The sequence below is a fragment of the Melozone crissalis genome, unplaced genomic scaffold (genome assembly GCF_028551555.1).
Source record: "Melozone crissalis strain CALT ecotype California unplaced genomic scaffold, PUWL_Pcris_2 ptg000032l_1, whole genome shotgun sequence".
NCBI lineage: Eukaryota > Metazoa > Chordata > Aves > Passeriformes > Passerellidae > Melozone > Melozone crissalis.
The window spans coordinates 2,954,790-2,975,470 of record NW_026535810.1 but is presented as its reverse complement, the minus strand read 5'-3'; the positions used below and the strand labels follow the sequence as shown (position 1 = coordinate 2,975,470).

Below are 20,681 nucleotides of genomic sequence, written 5' to 3'. Positions count from 1 at the left end.
CTCACAGCAAGTAGCCTGCTGGCTCTTCTTCCTGTTTCATCTCCACGGGCCTCCACTGATGGCCACAGCTGGAGAATGAGGCCTTTGGTAGGAGGCCTCATTAAAACCTTACAATTTTGACACTGTGGTCACAGAAGCCCAAGATGGGAAGGGCTCTTCCTTTACCCTGCATCAGCAAATGGAAAACAGCCACCAGCCAGACTCTGGACAAGATTCTTTCTGCACTCATCCACTGCCAGAGAGTGGTCCCACTCTTTTTCATGTCTCTCCTTTTCAGGGAAATCACCAGTGCTGGAGGGAGCTCCCATGTTCCTGAGTCTGTGCCAGTTTCTCTGTCCAGCAGCTGTAAACATCTCAGTGACCTCCTCTCCTCCCATGAGCTAAAGGAATGATTTGGGGACCTATTTTTGGGCAACCCCACTACAGCACTTCTTATGGAAACTCAGCTCAAGGGTGCTGAGTTCCCAGATGGATCCCACCCTTTGAATTGGAATCTGTTGCTCATGGAGCATCATCCCCTTTGCCCAAGAAACCTCAGGGTACTCATTTGTGTTTCTGCTGCTGTTCCAGCATAACCTGCCTCTCCCAAGTGACAAGGATCTGTTCTGACAGCCCTGTGTGAGGCTTTGAATGCTGCTGTTTATCTCAGAGGGCTCTAAGCAGTGTTGATGAGGAATTCACAGCAGGTCTCAGTGTCCTGCACTCTGCTGTGTATTGGATGTCTTGGACATTTCAGATCCTGCCGTTTGTTGCTTTCCAGGACTGTAGAGGGATTCAACACTCCAAACACACAATTCTTTCCAAAATGCACCATTCCTAGGCAGAAATGACAAGCAGTGGTGTCTGTCTGAGGATAAATCCAGTCTCAGACTCTTTCTGCTGTCCCAGACATTTTCCCAAATGCCATTGAAAAAGAGCACAGCAGACAAAGGGTGGGAATCTGCCTGTGCCCTGGGCAGTGGTGCCTGGGCCTGGATACAGGACTAAATGCCAAGTGCCCAGGTGGATGCAGGAGGTTTGGGAATCTCCCCCAGAAGTGCCATTGCTTCTAGAAGGGAGGAGTAAATGTTCAGTTCAGACTCAATCATCTCAATTGGAGAGCTCTATGCTCAGGTGAAATTAACCCTACACTTTCCATAAAGGTCTGTTTACCATGATGAGCTGATCCCTCCTCATTATGAAGTGGTTACATGGACTATCCTCACTGTCAGTGTGCCAAAAGAAAAGCTTTGAGAACATGGTTAATCTGTTCTGAAATGAAAATTGGGAGGGGAAAAGCAAGTGCTGTTTGGAAGTGCTAATGTCCTCCCAATGAGTGTAAAGGGAGGCTTGCTTCCCAGCCAGCCTTCCACAGCTCTGCACTTTGAGTGCTTTGCCAATCACATTAAAGTTTTTCCACAACAAAGCCCAAAATGGGTGGAACAATGTACTGCTAAAAATGATGTGGGGTTTTAGATGTGGAAATGCCCTGACACATCTAGAATGAAGCACGCAGTTTTGCATAATTTTAATTAAAAATAAGAGAGTAGATTCAGATACTAAGGAGAGGAAAGAAGAGGAATTATGCAAATTTTGTTTGCAGTCTTATGCTAGGAAAAAATGGCTATAAGTAGGGATATCAGACCTTGCCAAATTTTATCTTGAATTGTATGATTTATGATGAAATAGCTAAAAGAATATGATGAAATAGCTACAAGAATGTGGCATAGATACATCACAAAACATCAGGCTAAATGGAGAAACACACGTCTACTTCCTAAAGCAACGTTTCCTAAAGTTGCTGGGATTTCTTTAGGAGATTCAGACAAACCCTGACAAAATTAAGCACCTGGCAAACTGGGGTAGAAACCTGTGGGAGTACCACTCCTCGAGCTCTGGTTTTTTTTGTGACCCTTTCCAAGCACGGCACTTTAAAGGGCTGGGAGGCATTCTGAATTACCTGGGTATGAACAGAGGGTGGTGGGAGAGCAGAACTGAGGCTCAGCCCAGCCAGAAATGGCTGTAAGGTGATATGAGCTCATTGGTGGCTTCTCGGTGCCTGGGATGCCCACACAGACCTACACTTCGGAGGGGATCTTCTGCAGGGCAGAAGTCATGGGAGGGCAGGGATGAATCTGTTTGTTCAACTGATGCCCTGTGAAAAAAGTCACTTCACTTTTTCTGGAAAGCTCGTCCCAGAGCGAGCTTCACCTCTTTGTTCCTGAGTGTGTAAATGAAGGGGTTCAGTAAAGGAGTTACCACTGTGTTAAAGGTATTCACTATTTTGTTCACATCCAGGGAGTTCTGGGCTGATGGTTTGACATACAGGAACATGGTGGAGCCATACCAGATGGTGACAACACTGAGATGGGCAGAGCAGGTGGAAAAGGCCTTTTTCCGGCCATGGCCTGACTGGATCCTCATGATGGAGGAGATAATGTACATGTAGGACACCAAGGTGACCACACAGGAGGCCACCACAACAATTATGGAGACCAGGAAGGTTGCCAGCTCCACAGGCCATGTATCGCTGCAGGAGAGGGCAAGGCAGGAATCTATATCACATAGAAAATGATTGATGACATCTGGCCCACAGAAAGTCAGCCTGGATGTCAGAAAGGCCAGCAGGGAAATGGCCAAAAATCCTCCCAGCCAGGAGCTGAGTGCCAGCCGGACAGAGAGGACGCTGCTCATGAGGGAGCTGTACCTCAGGGGGCAGCAAATGGCCAGGTAGCGGTCATAGGCCATGACAGACAGGAGAAAACACTCAGTGGAGCCTAGAGAGAGAAGAAAGAACAACTGGAGGATGCAGACACTGAAGGAGATGGTCTGGCTAGTCCCCAGCATGACTCCTATGGCTTTGGGAACAACACCCGTAGTGTACCAGATCTCCAGGAAGGAGAGATTGCAGAGGAAAAAGTACATTGGGGTGTGTAGGTTGCTGCTTCTCCACACAAGGGCAATGATGGATGCATTACCTATCACTGTCAGGGTGTACATCAGTGCAAACACCACCACAAAGGAGACTCGGAATTGCCATGTCCCTGGGAAGCCAAGAAGGATGAATTCTTTTACACTTGTCCTATTTGCCATGTCCTTCCGAGTGCTGAGGTCTGTCTGGAAAGAAAGGAAAGTTTCTGTGAAAGTTTGCATGCTACAAGTAGTGAAAAAAAATCACCATCCCCAAAAAAGCGGTTGGTGCACAGCATGGGAAAATGGCACTTTTCCTATGTTAAAATTTTCATAGAAATCCTCCCCTGATGAAACACAACTAGATCTAACCCTGAAAATCAGGTATACCCCAACAAATGAACAATTGGAGAAGTATTTTTTAGATTGTGCATCTCCTTTACAGCATGGGGAATGTAGTCACTTCTGTGAGATGAGAATCCCACTTAGGAAAATATGGACACCAGGCTGAGACACTCCAGCTATGGAAAAAGCTCTTACAAGTAGAAAGGAAAAGGCAGGAAAAGCTGTCTACAAATAGGAAGGCAATAACATAACTTGTAGTCTCCAAGGCAGGCAATACTGAGGTGTGGTTTCATCAAATGAGAAATACAAATACTATCATGATACTGTGACACTGCAAGAGATTTTCTCACCTCTTCTATGTCAGTTTATTACAAGGGATTGAGATTGAAATGCAGCCACACAGGGCAGCAGGTTGGTACGCCAGTCACTACTCAAGGTCTCCTATATTTGCTTTTTTCTAAGCCTCAGAACAGGAAGCTTTTGCAAATGCCTCCATTTCCCTCACTGGTGTCTACTTCTCAGTATCACTACTCGGAGTGTGATCCACCTCTTTGCAATTTTGCCATTTCAGAGTCAGAGGAAGGATTTCTGCTGACTAAGCTGAAATAAAATACTCCTATCTCAGCTCCTCAGCTTACCCCCCCTTACTTCTTTCTTCACAGACAGAGAAAAAGCATGAGGGAGACATGGCTCATTTTGTCTTAAAAGCATGGCTAAAAGCTCTCAAGAAGTGCCAGGTTGTCTCTAAGGTCTAAGGCAGGAGTCTAGTAAGCACCTGGGTGTTAGACATCTCAACTCAGTGACTGAAGGCAAAATCCTCTGAGTTGAATCCCATTAAAGGTAGCTCTGCTGAACTGTTGCTGCAGACAAGGGAAAATTCTTGATTAGTTCTCTAGAGAGAACATATTTTCAGGTGGATGTGGAAGACAGTTGCACTAAATCACCACCTGAATCATCCCTTTCTCTCCTATCTTCCTCCCCAGCAATATATACTAAAAATCTCATCTACTTAAAGAGTAAAGAAGTCTCTCTTAAACCAGCTCTCCTTAAACATGCAAGGCATTGGAAATCTGTGTCACACGCCTTGGGCAGGCTTCACTCACCAGATTTGCCAGTGGAAATGATCCAAATGACATTTTTTCATGCACCATCCTCCCAAGGTAGCCATGGTCCCCTTGGCTAATGGAGAGCATTGCAAAGATTTATTGTAGATTTATTTTGGGGAACTCTGGATTCAGGTGAAGGTGTGTGGACGAGCAGCTCTCCCCTTGCTGACTCACTTCAAGCTGATGGCATCTGCCTGACCTGGTTTCCTCTCCATTCAGTAGGATCTGACAGCTTCCACTCCTGATCTTCTTCCCTCTCACTGCCACCACTGTAATTCCACTAAAGGAAGCTCTGTGTGCACACGCACAAAGTGTAAACTCTCTTCATATAATGAGATCATGCACCAGAGAGTCGCCAGCACCATTAGCATAAGAACATCCCCACACCCACCTCATTAACACAATGAAGCTCCAGCTGGCCACACCTTGGAGACTGTTTTCTGTTTTCCCTCCGGTGTGCTCCAGGGAATTTGACCTCTGGGAGGACTTATGAGCTTGTCAGAGATGAATGGTACTCTCTCTTCACACAGGCCAATTAAAGAACAGCAATGCAATTCCCTAAGCGGCTGCTAGGCTGGGTGTTTGCCTCCTAGCTGCAGCTGTGGTATGAGAACCTTGTGAGGAACTCAGCTGGCATGGGGATGTCTGAAATAGCCATGCTCCAAGAGACTGGGGTCAAGCTTTTGGTGCTGATACGCAGGGGGTCATGAAACCTCCAGGGTGAGAAGTAACTAAAGGCAACTATTGGCACATGAATACAGAGACAGTAAAGGACTCACCTGCCTCATTTCAGAACCTTTAAATGCAGCTAAGGCGTCTGTCTTCAGCTTTAACTGAAGAACTAAGTTCAAAATCTGACAAGGTATTAATAGAGGAAACTATTTCCCCTGACTCTAGAAAAGGTGTCTTCTATTGAGGTACTCATCTTTGCTCCATTCATCATCAGCTGAGAGAAACAGTCACTCTCAAGCCTTAGTTCAACCCTTACAAAAAATTATCTCACAGATCAGGTAATACAGGCCTTACAGACACCTATTTTTCTTCTGTTGACACTCAAGATAAACTAGTTAGCTGGCTTAGACCACACACTTCTCATCCTCTAGACATCTTGAGTTAGATTGACCTCCAGAGAGAGTCTGTCTGCACTGTACAGGATCACCACACGGGTGTTGGACTTGGCAGAGACTTTTCTGCAAGTCCTGTGTCCCAGGCTTCAGTGTGGTTTAGAGAAAACAGACCTGCACTTGGTTTGAGGTGGAGATGCAGCTAATGGGAGAAAAGTTCTCAGCTTGAACCTATTTGCTGACCATGAAGCCATCTGCCTGCTATTTATCTGTCCTACCCATGGAAATGGATGTGGGGTTTAGCCATGGGGTGGAAGTGCTGGAACCTTTGGGTTCACCTGTGATTGCTTAATGAAGCAAGCCATGCACACATGACCAGGAATGCAGGCCCTGCTGTGAGCTTGTCCTACTTGGGGAGTTCGGAGGGGCCACCATTGGTCAGCTGCAGGATTTGTGTCTCCAGAAGGATGATTCTTGCCATTTCCTGGCACACCTGCTTTGCTTTGGGATGGGGTAAGTCCCCTGGGTGACCTGATGTCCCATCATTGACTGTGAGAGAAGTCTACAGAGTCTCCTGAAGATGGGTTGTACTCCCCATCTGCAGGACATGCTCTGAGACCAAGGAGTCATATCTGAGCAGAAATGTTGGAAGGCTGAGCCTGATCCCTGCTGTCTGTGGAGAAGTCAGGGATGTCTTCCTCATCTCCAAGGGACAGTGTCTGAATGGGCCCCACTTCTGTGTTTCCCACCCTCCCCTTCCTCTGGGAATAATCAATACTTTTGTCCCCACCTTTTCCTCTACCACCCATGGCGACACCTTTTGGTCTCAGCAACTTGAGACAAGGACACCAAAAAAGGATTACATGGAGGCTGAGGATGAGATGCAGAAAGCTTTATTGTCATTGAAGTGGGAAATTAGTTCCCTTATAGAGGAAGCTACTGGTGGTGGTGGTGAGAGACCACATGAAACTGCAGCAAGTCTGGGCCCACTTTGGCACAGACACTGGAGAGCCACTGGAGAGCCAAGGGGACATCCATCTGCCTGGCCTACAGCAGGCAGGGGTTAGCAGATTCCCCAGAGAGGCTCTGAAAATCTTACAGTCCAGAAGTATGGAAGACAAGAGAGAGGTGGAAGAGAAAGGCAGAGAAAGCAAACACTGGCCATGGTTTCAGAAAGCCTCACCAGCCCTCCTTCAGAAGGGCAGCACTGGTTGCTCAGCACCTCTGAATCTGATGGCCAGGAGCTCTGTCCTCAGTCCAGCATCAGCTTCTGGGTTCCTGGGGTTCCTCGTGAGGGCTGCACCAGCGGCTTTAGCAGGGACGGCATCTGCTGCCACTGTAGCGGTTGGTGATGGAGGAGAGGTCAAAGCCCCCAGAATTGATGGGCACTCCCTCAGAGCTGAGGATGTTGCCAACAGCAGCAGAGGTGGAGGATCCCACCACGGTGTTCTGTGGGAAGGAGCTGAGGATGGGCCCAGGCAGGGTCACCACCACGGGCGAGGGCTGGATGAACACAGTGGAGTCCTGGCACTGCCTGACACAGGGCTCATTGCAGCTGCTGCCCAGCGGGGTGGGCCCACAGGGCTGGCAGGGCTGGCACCGGGGGTAGCAGGACATGGCTTGGGGCTGCACGTGCACCTGAGAGAGAGGGAAGGGAAGGAAGCAGAGCACAGGCACATGTGAGGGGCCATCAGCCATGAATCCATCATCCCACTGCAAGAATTGCAATGGAACCTGCTTAAGCCAGAAGGGAGAAACTGGACAGTAAGAGAAAGGAGTTTTCAGCCTCATCCTGACACAGTTCTACAAAGTGTCACAATATTTCTTCAATAAAGAGCTCCCTCAGCCAAATCCTTGACATCTTAGTTATTCTCTGACCCCTCAGCAGCAGCAGCACTAAGACTTCTCACAGGCTATAGGAGCATGCATCTCCTTCTCCAGAAAAGGGCAGGGGAAAGGGCTTTGGACTCACCTGGATCCCAAGAAGGAGGCAGGAGAAGTGGATGAGAGAGCGTGAATTCTGGCTGGCTTTTATAGTCACTCTGAGTTGCCCCAGGCCCAGAGGTGGCTTCTATGAAAGTGATAATTTCTTAAGGTGCTCATGATGTATGGAAAACATCCCAGCTAATGACATGGGCTGGGTGCTTGTTTTCCGTGTTGCCACCTTTTCATTTCCTGGCTTATTCATAGACATTTCTTCATGGAGGCTTCTTCTGAGTGCTGAGATTGAGACGCCTCAGGATTTCCAGGGCAGGAATGTGTCAGTGTCTGCAGAATCCTCCACTCAAGTGCTGGATGGGGGCATGCAGGGAAATGAAGTTAGCCCGGAGCTCGCTGGTGGTGTTGCCTGTGGCTTTGTTGATTGCAAGGGATGTAGATGCTCCCAGGGCTTCAAACCTTGACTGGTCACCCAAAGATATGCCATGATATCATTGCAAAATTATATGATATGCCATGTCTCTTTCCTCCATGCCTCACAACTTGCTCCACTGTTTGTGTTCAGAATCTCAGGCATTTGGGCTGCAGTGTTGGGTTTCATTCTCTTGCTCCTAAAGCTCTCCTGTTGTCCTCCCAAGGTGGGAGAATCCTCAAGTCATCCGGGCAATGCGAGCCAGTGCTTGGGTCACCCTCAACACTAAGAAGAACTTTCCTATATTTCACACCAGTGTTCCAGCCTGTGCTTGTGTCCTGTGGTCCCATCACTGGGCCCCTCAGAGAAGTGCCTGGCTCTGTTTGCCTTGCACCCTGTGGATTTGGGCTGCATGGCAAGGTTTTGGTTGTGGGGGAGCCAACACTAGATGGATTTAAGACTTATGCACCACTGACCAAGGCTGAGCTCATCAGTGATGGTGGAAGCATCTCTGGAATAACACGTTTAGGAAGGGAGAAAAAACCTATTGTGTAAGCCAGAAGAGAGGGGAGGGAAGAGGTGAGAGAAACAACCCTCAGTGAAGGATCTCAGTGAAGAGGGCAGGCAGGTGCTCCAGGTGATCCCATGCTGGATCAGGCTCCTGTCAGGAGCTGTGTCCATATGAGCGACAGGCCCTTGCTAGCACAGGTTTGCAAGCAGGACTTGTAAAGAACTGTAGCCCACGTGAAAAACTCACATTGGAGAAGTTTTGGGAGTGCTGTGTCCCCACACTGGCATGGGGCAAGTGTGTGAGAGTTCCTTCTCCTAAGCACAAAAGAGCCGTAGAAACATGTTGAACTGACCACAACTCCAAATCCCTATCATTTGGAGAGGAGAAAATTAGCAGTGAAGTTGAGCTGAAGAAGAAGGGAGCAGTGGAGGGGAAGGTGGGTTTGGATTTTAGGTTTATTTCTCATTACCCTATGCTGACTGGATTGCAATAAGTCAAATTAATTTCCTCGATCTGAGTAGGGTTTTCCCATGAGGGTGATTGATGAGTGATCTTTCCTGTCCTTATCTTGACCCAGAAGCCTCTTGTATTTTCTCTCCTCTGTCCAGCTGAGGGGAGGGAATGATGGAACAGAGCCATCATAGAAGACTGCTAGAATCAGCCTGGTGGTCCATTGAGGTGAGATCTCCTTTTAGAGAAAGCAGAGAAGGAGAAAGGGTTTCAGACTGACCTGATTCCCAAGGAGATGGAGGCAAGAGAAGGGGATGAGAGAGAAAAGAGCTGGGCTGGCTTTCACCATGGACCTTTACTGACTCAGGCTGCCAGAGGTATCCCTTCTGGAGGTGATCATTTTCTGACAAAATCATCTTGAATGCAAACCATCTCATTTAATGCTGTGAGCTGTGGTTTGGCTTCTTAAATTGCTGTGTTTTCACTTCCTGCTTTATTTCTGGCACATTCCTCAATGAAGGCATCTTTTGCATGACAAGATGAGAGGCCCAAGCATTTCTGCATCAAAACACATCAGCGTCAGCACAGGACTCACGCCACACGCTGCAGGAGTCCATTAAAAGTAAATTATGTCAGTCTGGGTCACTCCATTGGGATCTCAGGGGCCTTGGTCTCAAAGAAGTGGCCTTGTTCCTGGGTTTGACTGTATCCCACCAAACACAGAGCCCAGGACAATTCAGGTGGCTGGCTTTGCCTTCTCCTGTCATGCACCAGGGATACAGAAAGGGGGAGAAAAGGTGGAAGGTTTTACTCAGCTGTCAGAAGGGAAGGCAAATGGCATAATAAAGGGGCTTCCAAGGACAAAGGTGACAAAAGGAAGAGTAAGGAAAGTGCAGGACTGCTGCTGAGTGAGTGACACAGGATAAAGAAAAAGCTGAGGTGCTGAAGGCCTTCTTTGCCTCAGTCCTCATTGGCAAGACTGGCCTTAAGGAATACCAGATGTAGACTGGGGGTAAAGTCAGGATCAGGGAACACGCACCCCTGATGGAAGGAGATCAGGGCAGTGAATCCTTAGCAAACAGCACATATTTAGGCCCTGTTGGAATGTACACATAAGTGGTAAGAGAGCTGACTCCTGCCATTGCCAGGTCACTCTTGGTTACCCTCAGCTGAGCATGGTGACTGGATACTGGAGCAAAGTAAATGCCGCTTGTGTCTTCAAAAAGGGGAAAAGGAGAATCCAGGGAGCTACAACCTTCCCAGCCTCACCTTAGCCCCTTAGAAGGTGATGGAGTTGGAAAGCTCTCCTAATCAAGGCATGTCAGGGGTGAGAAAGTCACCAAGGACAGGTCAGTGTGACTTCACCAAGAGGAAGTTATGCCTGATCTTCTTGACAAAGTGCTGTGGTGATGTGACAGAATGGTGAGGAAGAAAGAATGGTGGGTCTTCTCTACCTGAATGTGAGCAAAGCCTTTGACATTTTGTGTGGATTCCTGTAGGAGCCTCACAGAGAAGCTGATGTTGGGTGAGCAGACACTGAGGTAGAATGAAAACTTACTGGCCAGGCACAGGGATCAGTGATCAGCTGCACAAAATAAAGTTGGACACCAGTGACTGGTGGTGCATCCAAATGGTCAGGATTTGATGGGTCCTTTTTATCAACTTCCCATGTGATGTGGTTGATAGGACAGAGTGGACCCTCAGCAGGTTTGCAGACAACACCAAACTGGGAAGAGAGATTTATGCATCAGAGAGAGTCAGGCCAGCATCCAGAGGGACCTCAGCAAACAGGAGAAATGTGCTGATGGGAAACTCATGCAATTGAAAAGGGAAAGTGCAAATTCCCTTGTGCCAAAGAAGTCCAACTGTATCCCCAGCTCCACTGCACCAGGTGTTGCCAGGAGCTCAAGAGAGGTGACTGCTCTCCTTTATGCAGCACTGGGGGGGACACAGCTGCAGTGGCCTCCTCTGCTGCCCTTCCTCTGTGACCGTATTGGTGAAAAAACGGATCAGTAAGAGAGGTGTAAGGTGAGTGGAAAATTGTCTGGCCTACCAAGTCCAAAGAGTTGTGGCCATTGATCCAAACCCAAGTTGGCAGACAGCTCTGGGGTCTCTCGGGGATCAGCAGTAGGACCACTAGTGTTGCATGTTACCATGAATGTTGTGAATAGTGGGAAGGAGGACACTCTCCACAAGATTGGTGGTCACATTGAATAACCAAGAACAGGCAGTGAACTGGCCTCTGTTGCCCAAGCTGTTCCCAAAAAATCCTGGAACCACCTGTGGAAAGGAAACAAGGAATACAGACTAGACTCTGGAAGTTCTCTGCAACAGAGACTCAGCTACAAACAGCTGCTGGAACATGGGGCTTTTAGCATCCTCACTGCCATCTGCAGAAAATCCCTGCCTGCTGTTTCCAGCCTCTGAGCACAGAGACAGCTCGGGGAAGCTGCTCCATCTCCTGGTTCAGGCTCCTCTTGCTGCCTCAGGCTGCAGCTGGAGCTGTGCCGGCTGATTCTCGCTGGGATGTCCCAGCTGGAAGAGGGGGAGAGTCCGTTTGCCAGGACACCAAGCTGTGTCTGTGCACAGCCCGAGTGCTCTGAGACAGCCCGAGCGGCGCCAGGGCTGGGCTCAGCCCCGAGGCGGAGCTGGGGGCGATGGAGGGAGAGGAGAGGAGAGGAGAGGAGAGGAGAGGAGAGGAGAGGAGAGGAGAGGAGAGGAGAGGAGAGGAGAGGAGAGGAGAGGAGAGGAGAGGAGAGGAGAGGAGAGGAGAGGAGAGGAGAGGAGAGGAGAGGAGAGGAGAGGAGAGGAGGCGGCACAGTCAGAGCACAGAGCCGGGGCTCAGGGACACAGCGGGGCTCGGCAGGAAGCGGTGGCATGCGGCGGGCTCGGGGCACGGGGCTGGCGGCCCTGGCCGCGCTGCTCATCGGTGCATGGGGATGGGGTGATCCCGCAGGCGCCCGAAGGTTGCCTGGCTTCCGCAGAGACCTTTTCCCGAGGGCTGTTCTCCCATTCATTCCTCCCTCTTCTTCATCCCAAACTTAAATTCTATGCCAAAACCTGCAGAAACATTCCTTCTTTATAACACATGAAGTCAGTCCTTACCCCCTTCTAATATTCTTCTTGTCTTTTGTGCCTTTTCTCACATCCTCCTGTTCTCCAGTGGCTCTCCTAATCCTTCTCTCATTCACACATTCATCTCCCCACAAGCGATTAATTGACACTTCCATTCCTACATATCTCCATGACAGATTCGGGGAACTGTTTTCCTCCTCATCTCTCTGTGTTCCTGGCTGCTTTTGCAGGCTTTGCTCTGGGGATTGGCAGAGATGGGTAGAAAGCAGGAGTTAAAGTTTGTTCCTTTTGTCTCCCCGGCAGTGGCTGCGGTCAGAGCCCAGGTACAGCAGGAGCCATTCCTGCAGACCACCGAGGGTACCAGCATCAACATCACCTGCTCACATACCAAAATCCAGACCCGTGATTGGATCCAGTGGTACTGTCAGCTCCCTGGCCAAGGACCTGAACTCCTCGCACTCACTCTGAAAGAGACCAAAGAGCTGCCGGATGGTGCAGGACAGCTATTGGTGTCGGCAGATCGGCGTTCGAGCTGGCTGTGGCTCGCTGAGCCCCGGCGCGGGGACGCGGCCGTGTATTACTGCGCGCTGGGGGCCACGGGCAGAGGAGCCGGGGCTGCGGCCGGGCACGAACCGCCGCGGGCGGGGCCGGGCGGGGCCAGCAGGGGGCGCTGCCGCTCCGCCCGCCGGGGCCGCCGAGCCCCGCTCGTCCCGGGCTGCCGCCGCCGGCACTGACACTGGCACCGGCAATGGGACCGGCAACGGCACCGGCGATGGACATCGGTACCGATCTCGCAATGGGACCAGGACCTACACCACCATCGACACCGTCACCGTCATTGACCCGAGCGGGGCCAGCAGGGGGCGCTGCCGATCCGCCCGCCGGGATCCCGGGCCGCGCCTCCGCAGCTCCTTCCTCTGCCCCGAGCTCGCAGCACCGACACCGACACCGCACAGCCCCGCACAGACCCCAACACGCTTCACAACCGCCGACAACCTGCCCTCACACAGTCCCCGAACACAGTCCGGCCTCTCCTCCGGCTGCTCCTTTAGAGCTCCAGGGCTGGGAGCTGACAAAGCAACACAGCCGGCAGGCACACCGTGGCCAATCCATGAGGTGCTGTCCGGTCAGTAGGTCAATGCATGAGAGGGGTTTGCATTGAGGTGACAAAGAAATCTCTGTCTCTGCAGAAATGTCTCTGTTCCATACTGCAAGGTGCATCCTCAGCTGGCTGTGTAAGACAGGTGCACATTTAATGCCGCCTGAGGATGGAATTCACCCCTCGTTTTTGTTCTGTTCCTCAGGTTTCCCCAAAACGCCCTTGGATGTGCATTCTGCATCTTCCTGAAATAGCAGAACATCCAGAAGGGAAAACAGTAAATCGATTGGAGTAGAGGAGTATTTAAAATCTCCTGAGGACACTGTGACACTCGCCTTTCCCCCAAAACTGATTGGTCCCTTTCCCTCACCTCAGTAACATCTCACGTATACTAAAAAGAAAATGCAGGGTATAGCAATGCTGCAAGTGTTGCAGGGAGACACTTGAGAGAATGAGCTCCACATGATGTTTCCCCCCAGAAAATTGCTCTAGAGACCCCATTTCCTTTGAGGACAGGAGCCTTTCAGCATTTTCAGAAACTCCTTGGTCTGAGCAAGTTCAGCTGAGGCCACAGTCAGGGCATGTGAAAGGTGAGAGTGTCTGGTTCTCTAAGGCTCACATCAGGACCATTTTCCTTTCCAAGGAAAGGATAAAGAAAAGGGAAAGTGATGAACAAAGCACACAATGACACCAATCTGGCAGTAGGTGATAAGGGGAGAAAGAGAGAGCTCAGAGCTCTCCAGCTTCTAATTGATGGGCCATTAGGAAAGGGCTGTGAATTGGCTCAGGCAGGGACTTGTCACTGACAAGAAGGGACCAGAGGAACATGAGGATAAGGGAGGTTTGAGGGGGTCTTGTGGGGTTAGGGAGCACCCACCAAGGAATGCCTGTGAGGCTGTGCAGCCTCCAGCCATGGGGCTCTCCAACACCCATCAGGATTTGGCGATTAGCAGTGACCCCACAGACCTGAGGACACCTCAGGACGGTGAGAAACTTCAGCGGGGAAGAAGCCCCTGAGCTCCTGAATGCCCAGCCCTGCGTGTGCAGCAGAGCTGCCCATTACAGCTGCGGAGCTGAGGACTCCACTGCGAGCTGAGCAGGAACAGCCCCTTCCCATCACTGATGCCCCAGGGGCACGGAATGCTCACAATGCCAATGGCTGAGGGAGCCTCGGGGGCTGCTGCTGGACGAGCCAGAAACGCACAAGGAGCATTTCAGGCAGGCAAGGACAGGTCATGGCTCCGCCTGCTCCCGCCGCTGCTCCCTTTGCTCCCGCCGAGCGTCGTTTCCGCAGCTCTGTTCTCTCGGGGCTGGGACCTCCTTCCTGCCTCTGCCTCGCTCAGCAAACACTTGGTCACTCAGCAGCGGCGTCTCGGCATGCAGCTCGCATATCTCATCCTCACCGTCTTCCTGGGCCAGCTCCTGGGTAAGTCCTGGCTTCTCCCAAGGCTCCCCTGTTCTTCTTCTTCCACCCACGATATCCTCAAAAGCCTAATCTGGAGCATGGGAGAAGTGGCAGTGAACATAGGGAAAAGGCTGAGAATAATCTGCTGCTCTTTGTGGTTTTGCAAGTGTTTCCTGAAGAAGCTATTCCATTTGTAAAGGAAAAGGGAAAGGAGACAAATGAAACCTCAGACTTCTCTGTCTCTTCACTCACCTTCACTCCATCTGCCTCTGCCTCTCTCTTCTCATCCTCCTGCAGTCACTTCAGGAGATCTCAGCTGTCTCTGCAATCGAGCACTCTTCCCATTTAGATCTAAATTCCCACATTCTGTCTAACCTGCCCAAGGCACCTCACAGATTTTCATGCCATTACATTATCAGGGTGTTCCATTCTGCCTCCAGGCTGACACAGCTCTGCCACAGTTTCCCGTGTTCAATGGCATGGACACAACCAGGGCTCCCTCTTCCCAAGCTCAGCTTTGTGTGTGCTCAGGAGCTTTCAGGCATGACAGCGATGGGGAAAGCAGGATGAACCTTTCTGCTGTACCTCGCTGGGCACCTCAGGCAGCTGGAGGGATGCTGGTTCCAGCACACAAAGTTCAGGCATGGCAGCCTGTTCCCTGGTCCTTCAAGCAGAGGGAGCAGGAGCAGGGACACAGCCCAGCTCTCCTTTGGGTGATGCAGAGCAAAGAGCTCCGAACTCCTGCCCAAAATCTCTCAGGACTCTGCTCCAAGGCAGGGAGCTTTCTCCACTAGGGTTTTCCATGCACTTCCATTTGCTTCCCATTGTCTTTCCCTGTGGAGCTACTCACCATCACTTTCTTCCAGGCACCACGGGGCAGGACACGGTCACCCAGGAACATGGACCAGTCTGGGTGAAGCAGGGACACCCCTTCAACACCACCTGCAAATACCACACCAGTTATTTTGGTGCCTTATTTTGGTACCAGCTCAGGAAAGGGCAAGCCCCAGAGCTGATCTCCTATCAAGCAGGGAGTGGCCCCAAGACCAGCGGCCATTTCACCACACAGCTGAACACCACGGGCAAATCCAGTGTCCTGCAGCTGGAGGAAGTGGAGCTCTCTGACTCTGCCTTGTACCTCTGTGCTGTGCAAGACACCCTGGTGCAGGGAGCTTCCTCAGCTGCGCAACAACCCAGGGCAGGGAGGGGATGTGTCAGTGCAAGGCTGAGCTTGGGAAAGGGACTCTGATCTCACCCTGATACTGAGCAGAATTTTCATCCACATGTGTCTACAATGGTCTGATGGTTTGAACCCATCCATCCTAGCACTTGCCTTGGGAAAATATTTTAGATTATTTTGACTTATCTCTGCATGCTGCAGTCTCCCAGTAAAAAAGAAAAATATTCCGTATGCTTGCTGGGACCTTGTCCTTCCACACTCCAGCCCTGCTGCTTTTGGCCCCACACGTCCTCAGCAGAGGCCAGGGCTGGTTTTGTGTCCCTGCCTTGTGTGCTCTTGGAGCAGCCCCGTTTGCATGGACACACGTGAAGCACGGATTTGTCTGGGGCTCCACACTGGTGAGGATGGCCCTGGGTCTGTCCGTGTGTGTCCGTGATCGGGAGGGAATGTCCTGACCATGCCAGGGACACCGAGCACTGACCAGCACAGAGCAGCAGCTGCTGCCCAGGCTCACAAACAGCGTGAGCGGGGCCGGCAGCCGCCCAATGAGGGTGTGTGCAGGGTGGATCTGCTTCCCAGGCGGCATCGCTGCTGTGTGCGATGGGACACAGGTGTCCCTTGTCCCTGGCCATGCCAAAGGTCCCTGTGTCGCTGGTTGTGCCGGTGCCGTGAGAGGCGGGGGCTGAGGCGGCCGGGGCGGAGCTGGGGCGGCGCAGAGGAGGCGGCACGGCCGCAGCAGAGCCGGGGCTCAGGGGCACAGCGAGGCTCGGCCGGCGGAGCGGCGGCATGCGGCGGGCTCGGGCCGCGGGGCTGGCAGCGCTGGCTGTGCTGCTGATCGGTGCGTGGGGCTGGGGTGATCCCGCAGGTGTCCGGAGGCTGCCGTCCTGCCTGGCCTCTTCACAGACCTTTTCCCGAGAACTGTTCTCGCATTCATCCCTCCCTCTTCTCCATCCTAAACTTCTATTCTATGCCAAAACCTGCACAAACATTCCTTCTTTATAACTCATGAAATCAGTCCTTACCCCGTGCTAATTTTCCTCTTGTCTTTTCGAGCTTTCTCCCGCATCCTCCCATTCTCCAGCGACTGCACTGATCCTTCCGTCATTAGCTCATTCATCTCTCCACAAACTATTCATGGACACTTCCATTCCTACATATCTGCATGATATCCTCTGGGAACTGTTTTCCTCCTCATCTCTCTATGTTCCTGGCTGCTTTTGCGGGCTCTGTTCTGGGGATTGGCAGAGATGGGTAGAAAGTAGCAGTTGAGGTTTGTTCCTTTTGTCTCCCTGGCAGTGGCTGCGGTCAGAGCCCAGGTACAGCAGGAGCCATTCCTGGAGACCACCGAGGGTACCAGCATCAACATCACCTGCTCACATACCAAAATCCAGACCCGTGATTGGATCCAGTGGTACTGTCAGCTCCCTGGCCAAGGACCTGAACTCCTCGCACTCACTCTGAAAGAGTCCAAAGAGCTGCCGGATGGTGCAGGACCGCTATTGGTGTCGGCAGATCGGCGTTCGAGCTGGCTGTGGCTCGCTGAGCACCGGCGCGGGGACGCGGCCGTGTATTACTGCGCGCTGGGGGCCACGGGCAGAGGAGCCGGGGCTGCGGCCGGGCACGAACCGCCGCGGGCGGGGCCGGGCGGGGCCAGCAGGGGGCGCTGCCGCTCCGCCCGCCGGGCTCCCGGGCCGCGCCTCCGCAGCTCCTTCCTCTGCCCCGAGCCCGCAACACCGACACCGCACAGCCCCGCACGGGCCCCAACATGCCTCACAACCGCCCACAACCTACACTCACACACTCCCTACGGACAGCCCGGCCTCTCCTCCGGCTGCTCCTTGAGAGTACCAAGACTGGGAGCTGAAAAAGCAGCTGCACTGATGGGCACACAGGGGCTGATCCATGAGGTGCTGTCCGGTCAGTAGGTCAGTGCATTAGAGGTGTTTGCATTGAGGTGACAAAAAAATCTTTGTCCCAGCAGAAATGTCTCTGTTCCATACTGCAAGGTGCATTCTCACCTGGCTGTGTAAGGCAGGTGTACTTTTAATGCAACATGAAGATGGAATTCACCTCTCTACAGTTTTTGTTCTCATCCTCGAATGTCCACAAACATCCATAGATGTGCATTCAGCATCTTCCTGAAACAATAGAACATCGGAGAGGGAAAACAATAAATCGCTTGGAGTAGGGGAGCATTTCATATCATTGAAGGGCTTGCTTATACCCACCCTCCCCCTCAATTTGATTTGCCCCTTTCCCTTCCCTTTAGTAACCTGTCAAACATCCAGAAGAACAAATGCCAGGATTTAGCAGTGCTGCAAATGTTGCAGGGAAACACTTGAAAGATTAAGCTCCACATTAGGTTTCCCTCCAGAGACATCCTCTAGAGACCCCATTTCGTTTGGGGACAGGAGCCTTTCAGCATCTTCAGAAACTCCTTGGGCTCACCAACTTCAGCTGAGGCTGCAATCAGGTCATGTGAAAGGTGAGAGTGTCTGGTTCTCTAAGGCTCACATCAGGACCATTTTCCTTTCCAAGGGAAGAACAAGGAACAGGGAAAATGATGAACAGAGCACACAATGACACCAATGTAGCAGTAGGTGATAAAGGGAGAAAGAGAGAGCTCAGAGCTCTCCAGCTTCTAATTGATGGGTCATTAGGAAAGTGCTGTGAATTGGCTCAGGCTGAGCTTTATCAGTGAAAAGAAGGGACAAGAGTACCACGAGGATAATGGAGGTTTGGAGGGGGTCATGTAGGGTTAGAGAGCACCCACCAAGGAATGCGTGTGAAGCTGTGCAGCCCCCAGCCATGGGGTTCTCCAACACCCATCTGGATTTGGAGATTAGCAATGACCAAAAAGTACTGAGGACACCTCAGGAAGGTGAGAAACCTCAGCGGGGAAGAAGCCCCTGAGCTCCCAAATGCCCAGCCCTGGGTGTGCAGCAGAGCTGCCCATTACAGCTGCGGAGCTGAGGACTCCACTGCGAGCTGAGCAGGAACAGCCCCTTCCCATCACTGATGCCCCAGGGGCACGGAATGCTCACAATGCCAATGGCTGAGGGAGCCTCGGGGGCTGCTGCTGGACGAGCCAGAAACGCACAAGGAGCATTTCAGGCAGGCAAGGACAGGTCATGGCTCCGCCGGCTCCCGCCGCTGCTCCCTTTGCTCCCGCCGAGCGTCGTTTCCGCAGCTCTGTTCTCTCGGGGCTGGGACCTCCTTCCTGCCTCTGCCTCGCTCAGCAAACACTTGGTCACTCAGCAGCGGCGTCTCGGCATGCAGCTCGCATATCTCATCCTCACCGTCTTCCAGGGCCAGCTCCTAGGTAAGTCCTGCCTTTCCCCAAGTCTCCCTTCTTTTTCCTTTCCCCAGGAAATCCTCAGCAGCCTTATCAAGGTCATATGAGGAAATATCAATGAATATAGGGAAAAGGCTGAGAATAATCTGCTTCTCTTTGTGGTTTTGCAAGTGTTTCCTGAAGAAACACTTCGGTTTCTAAAGGAAAAGGGAAAGGAGTGAAATGAAACCTCAGACTTCTCTGTCTCTTCACTCACCTTCACTCCATCTGCCTCTGCCTCTCTCTTCTCATCCTCCTGCAGTCACTTCAGGAGATCTCAGCTGTCTCTACAACGGAGCACTCTTCCCATTTAGATCAAAATTCCCACATTCTGTCTAATCTGCCCCAGGCACCTCACAGATTTTCATGCCATTACATTATCAGGGTGTTCCATTCTGCCTCCAGGCTTACACAGCTCTGCCACAGCTCCCCGTGTTCGCTGGCATGGACACAACCAGGGCTCCCTCTTCCCAAGCTCAGCTTTGTGTGTGCTCAGGAGCTTTCAGGCATGACAGCGATGGGGAAGGCAGGATGAACCTTTCTGCTGTACCTCGCTGGGCACCTCAGGCAGCTGGAGGGATGCTGGTTCCAGCACACAAAGTTCAGGCATGGCAGCCTGTTCCCTGGTCCTTCAAACAGGGGGAGCAGGAGCAGGGACACAGCCCAGCTCTCCTTTTGGTCATGCAGAGCAAAGAGCTCCAAACTCCTGCCCAAAATCTCTCAGGACTCTGCTCCAATGCAGGAGCTTTCTCCACCAGGGTTTTCCATCCACTTCCATTTGCTTCCCATTGTCTTTCCCCGTGGAGCTGCTCACCGTCACTTTCTTCCAGGCACCACGGGGCAGGACACGGTCACCCAGGAACATGGACCAGTCTGGGTGAAGCAGGGACACCCCTTCCACACCACCTGCAAATACCACACCAGTGCTTTTACTGCCTTGTTTTGGTACCAGCTGAGGAAAGGGCAAGCCCCAGAGATGATCTCCTATCAAGCAGGGAGTGGCCCCAAGACCAGCGGCCGTTTCACCACACAGCTGAACACCACGGGCAAATCCAGTGTCCTGCAGCTGGAGGAAGTGGAGCTCTCTGACTCTGCCTTGTACCTCTGTGCTGTGCAAGACACCCTGGTGCAGGGAGCTTCCTCAGCTGTGCAACAACCCAGGGCAGGGAGGGGATGTGTTCGGGCAAGGCTGAGCTTGGGAAAGGGACTCTGATCTCACCCTGATGCTCACCAGAATTTTCATCCACATGTGTCTACAATGGTCTGATGGTTTTTGTAGCATCCATCCTAGCACTTCCCTTACGAAAAAATTTTGGACTATTTTGACTCATTTCCATATTGTGTAGTCTCTAAGGAAAGAAAAATACCCGCTGTCCTTGTCTGAGACCTTGTCCTTCCACACTCCAGCCCTGCTGCTTTTGGCCCCACATGTCCTCAGCAGGGCCCAGGGCTGGTTTTGTGTCCCTGCCTTGTGTGCTCTCGGAGCAGCCCCGTTTGCATGGCGACACGTGAAGCACGGATTTGTCTGTGGCTCCACACTGGTGAGGATGGCCCTGGGTCTGTCCGTGTGTGTCCGTGATCGGGAGGGAATGTCCTGACCATGCCAGGGACACCGAGCACTGACCAGCACAGAGCAGCAGCTGCTGCCCAGGCTCACAAACAGCGTGAACGGGGCCGGCAGCCGCCCAATGCAGGTGTGTGCAGGGTGGATCTGCTTCCCAGGCGGCGTCGCTGCTGTGTGCGATGGGACACAGCTGTCCCTTGTCCCTGGCCGTGTCAAAGGTCCCTGTGTCGCTGGTTGTGCCGGTGCCGTGAGAGGCGGGGCTGAGGCGGCCGGGGCGGAGCTGGGGCGGCGCAGAGGAGGCGGCACGGC

The 20,681-nt window shown here is 52.0% G+C and overlaps 2 protein-coding genes and 4 gene segments (V, D, J or C); 4 read left to right on the top strand and 2 right to left on the bottom strand.

Annotated features, from left to right (window-relative positions):
• Positions 1–2,151: 2,151 nt before the first annotated feature.
• LOC128940253 (olfactory receptor 6F1) lies at positions 2,152–4,427 on the bottom strand. 2 transcript variants are annotated; one of them, XM_054281596.1, is made up of 2 exons: positions 4,338–4,427; positions 2,152–3,096 (listed from the first exon to the last, which is right to left on the bottom strand). In XM_054281596.1, the coding sequence occupies exons 1-2, from the start codon at positions 4,425–4,427 to the stop codon at positions 2,152–2,154; spliced, it is 1,035 nt and encodes a 344-aa protein (XP_054137571.1). The 2 variants fall into 2 exon arrangements, with proteins under 2 accessions (XP_054137571.1, XP_054137572.1); XM_054281597.1 differs by lacking the exon at positions 4,338–4,427 and adding an exon at positions 4,008–4,024 and having other exon boundaries at positions 2,152–3,061.
• Positions 4,428–6,715: 2,288 nt separating this feature from the next.
• LOC128940054 (feather keratin Cos1-2-like) lies at positions 6,716–7,507 on the bottom strand. Its single transcript, XM_054281366.1, is given in 3 exon segments — positions 6,716–7,042; positions 7,377–7,442; positions 7,445–7,507. Coding segments are annotated over 3 exon segments (456 nt in total).
• A 4,085-nt stretch (positions 7,508–11,592) lies between these two features.
• LOC128940053 (T cell receptor alpha variable 4-like) lies at positions 11,593–13,138 on the top strand. The segment is given in 3 exon segments: positions 11,593–11,644; positions 12,094–12,390; positions 13,095–13,138. Coding segments are annotated over 3 exon segments (393 nt in total).
• Positions 13,139–14,266: 1,128 nt separating this feature from the next.
• On the top strand, positions 14,267–16,146 carry LOC128940052 (T cell receptor alpha variable 1-2-like). The segment is given in 4 exon segments: positions 14,267–14,315; positions 15,161–15,443; positions 15,770–15,872; positions 16,054–16,146. Coding segments are annotated over 4 exon segments (528 nt in total).
• A 114-nt stretch (positions 16,147–16,260) lies between these two features.
• LOC128940051 (T cell receptor alpha variable 4-like) lies at positions 16,261–17,504 on the top strand. The segment is given in 3 exon segments: positions 16,261–16,312; positions 16,771–17,092; positions 17,456–17,504. Coding segments are annotated over 3 exon segments (423 nt in total).
• A 1,243-nt stretch (positions 17,505–18,747) lies between these two features.
• Positions 18,748–20,623, top strand: LOC128940050 (T cell receptor alpha variable 1-2-like). The segment is given in 3 exon segments: positions 18,748–18,796; positions 19,639–19,934; positions 20,531–20,623. Coding segments are annotated over 3 exon segments (438 nt in total).
• The last annotated feature ends 58 nt before the right edge of the window (positions 20,624–20,681 follow it).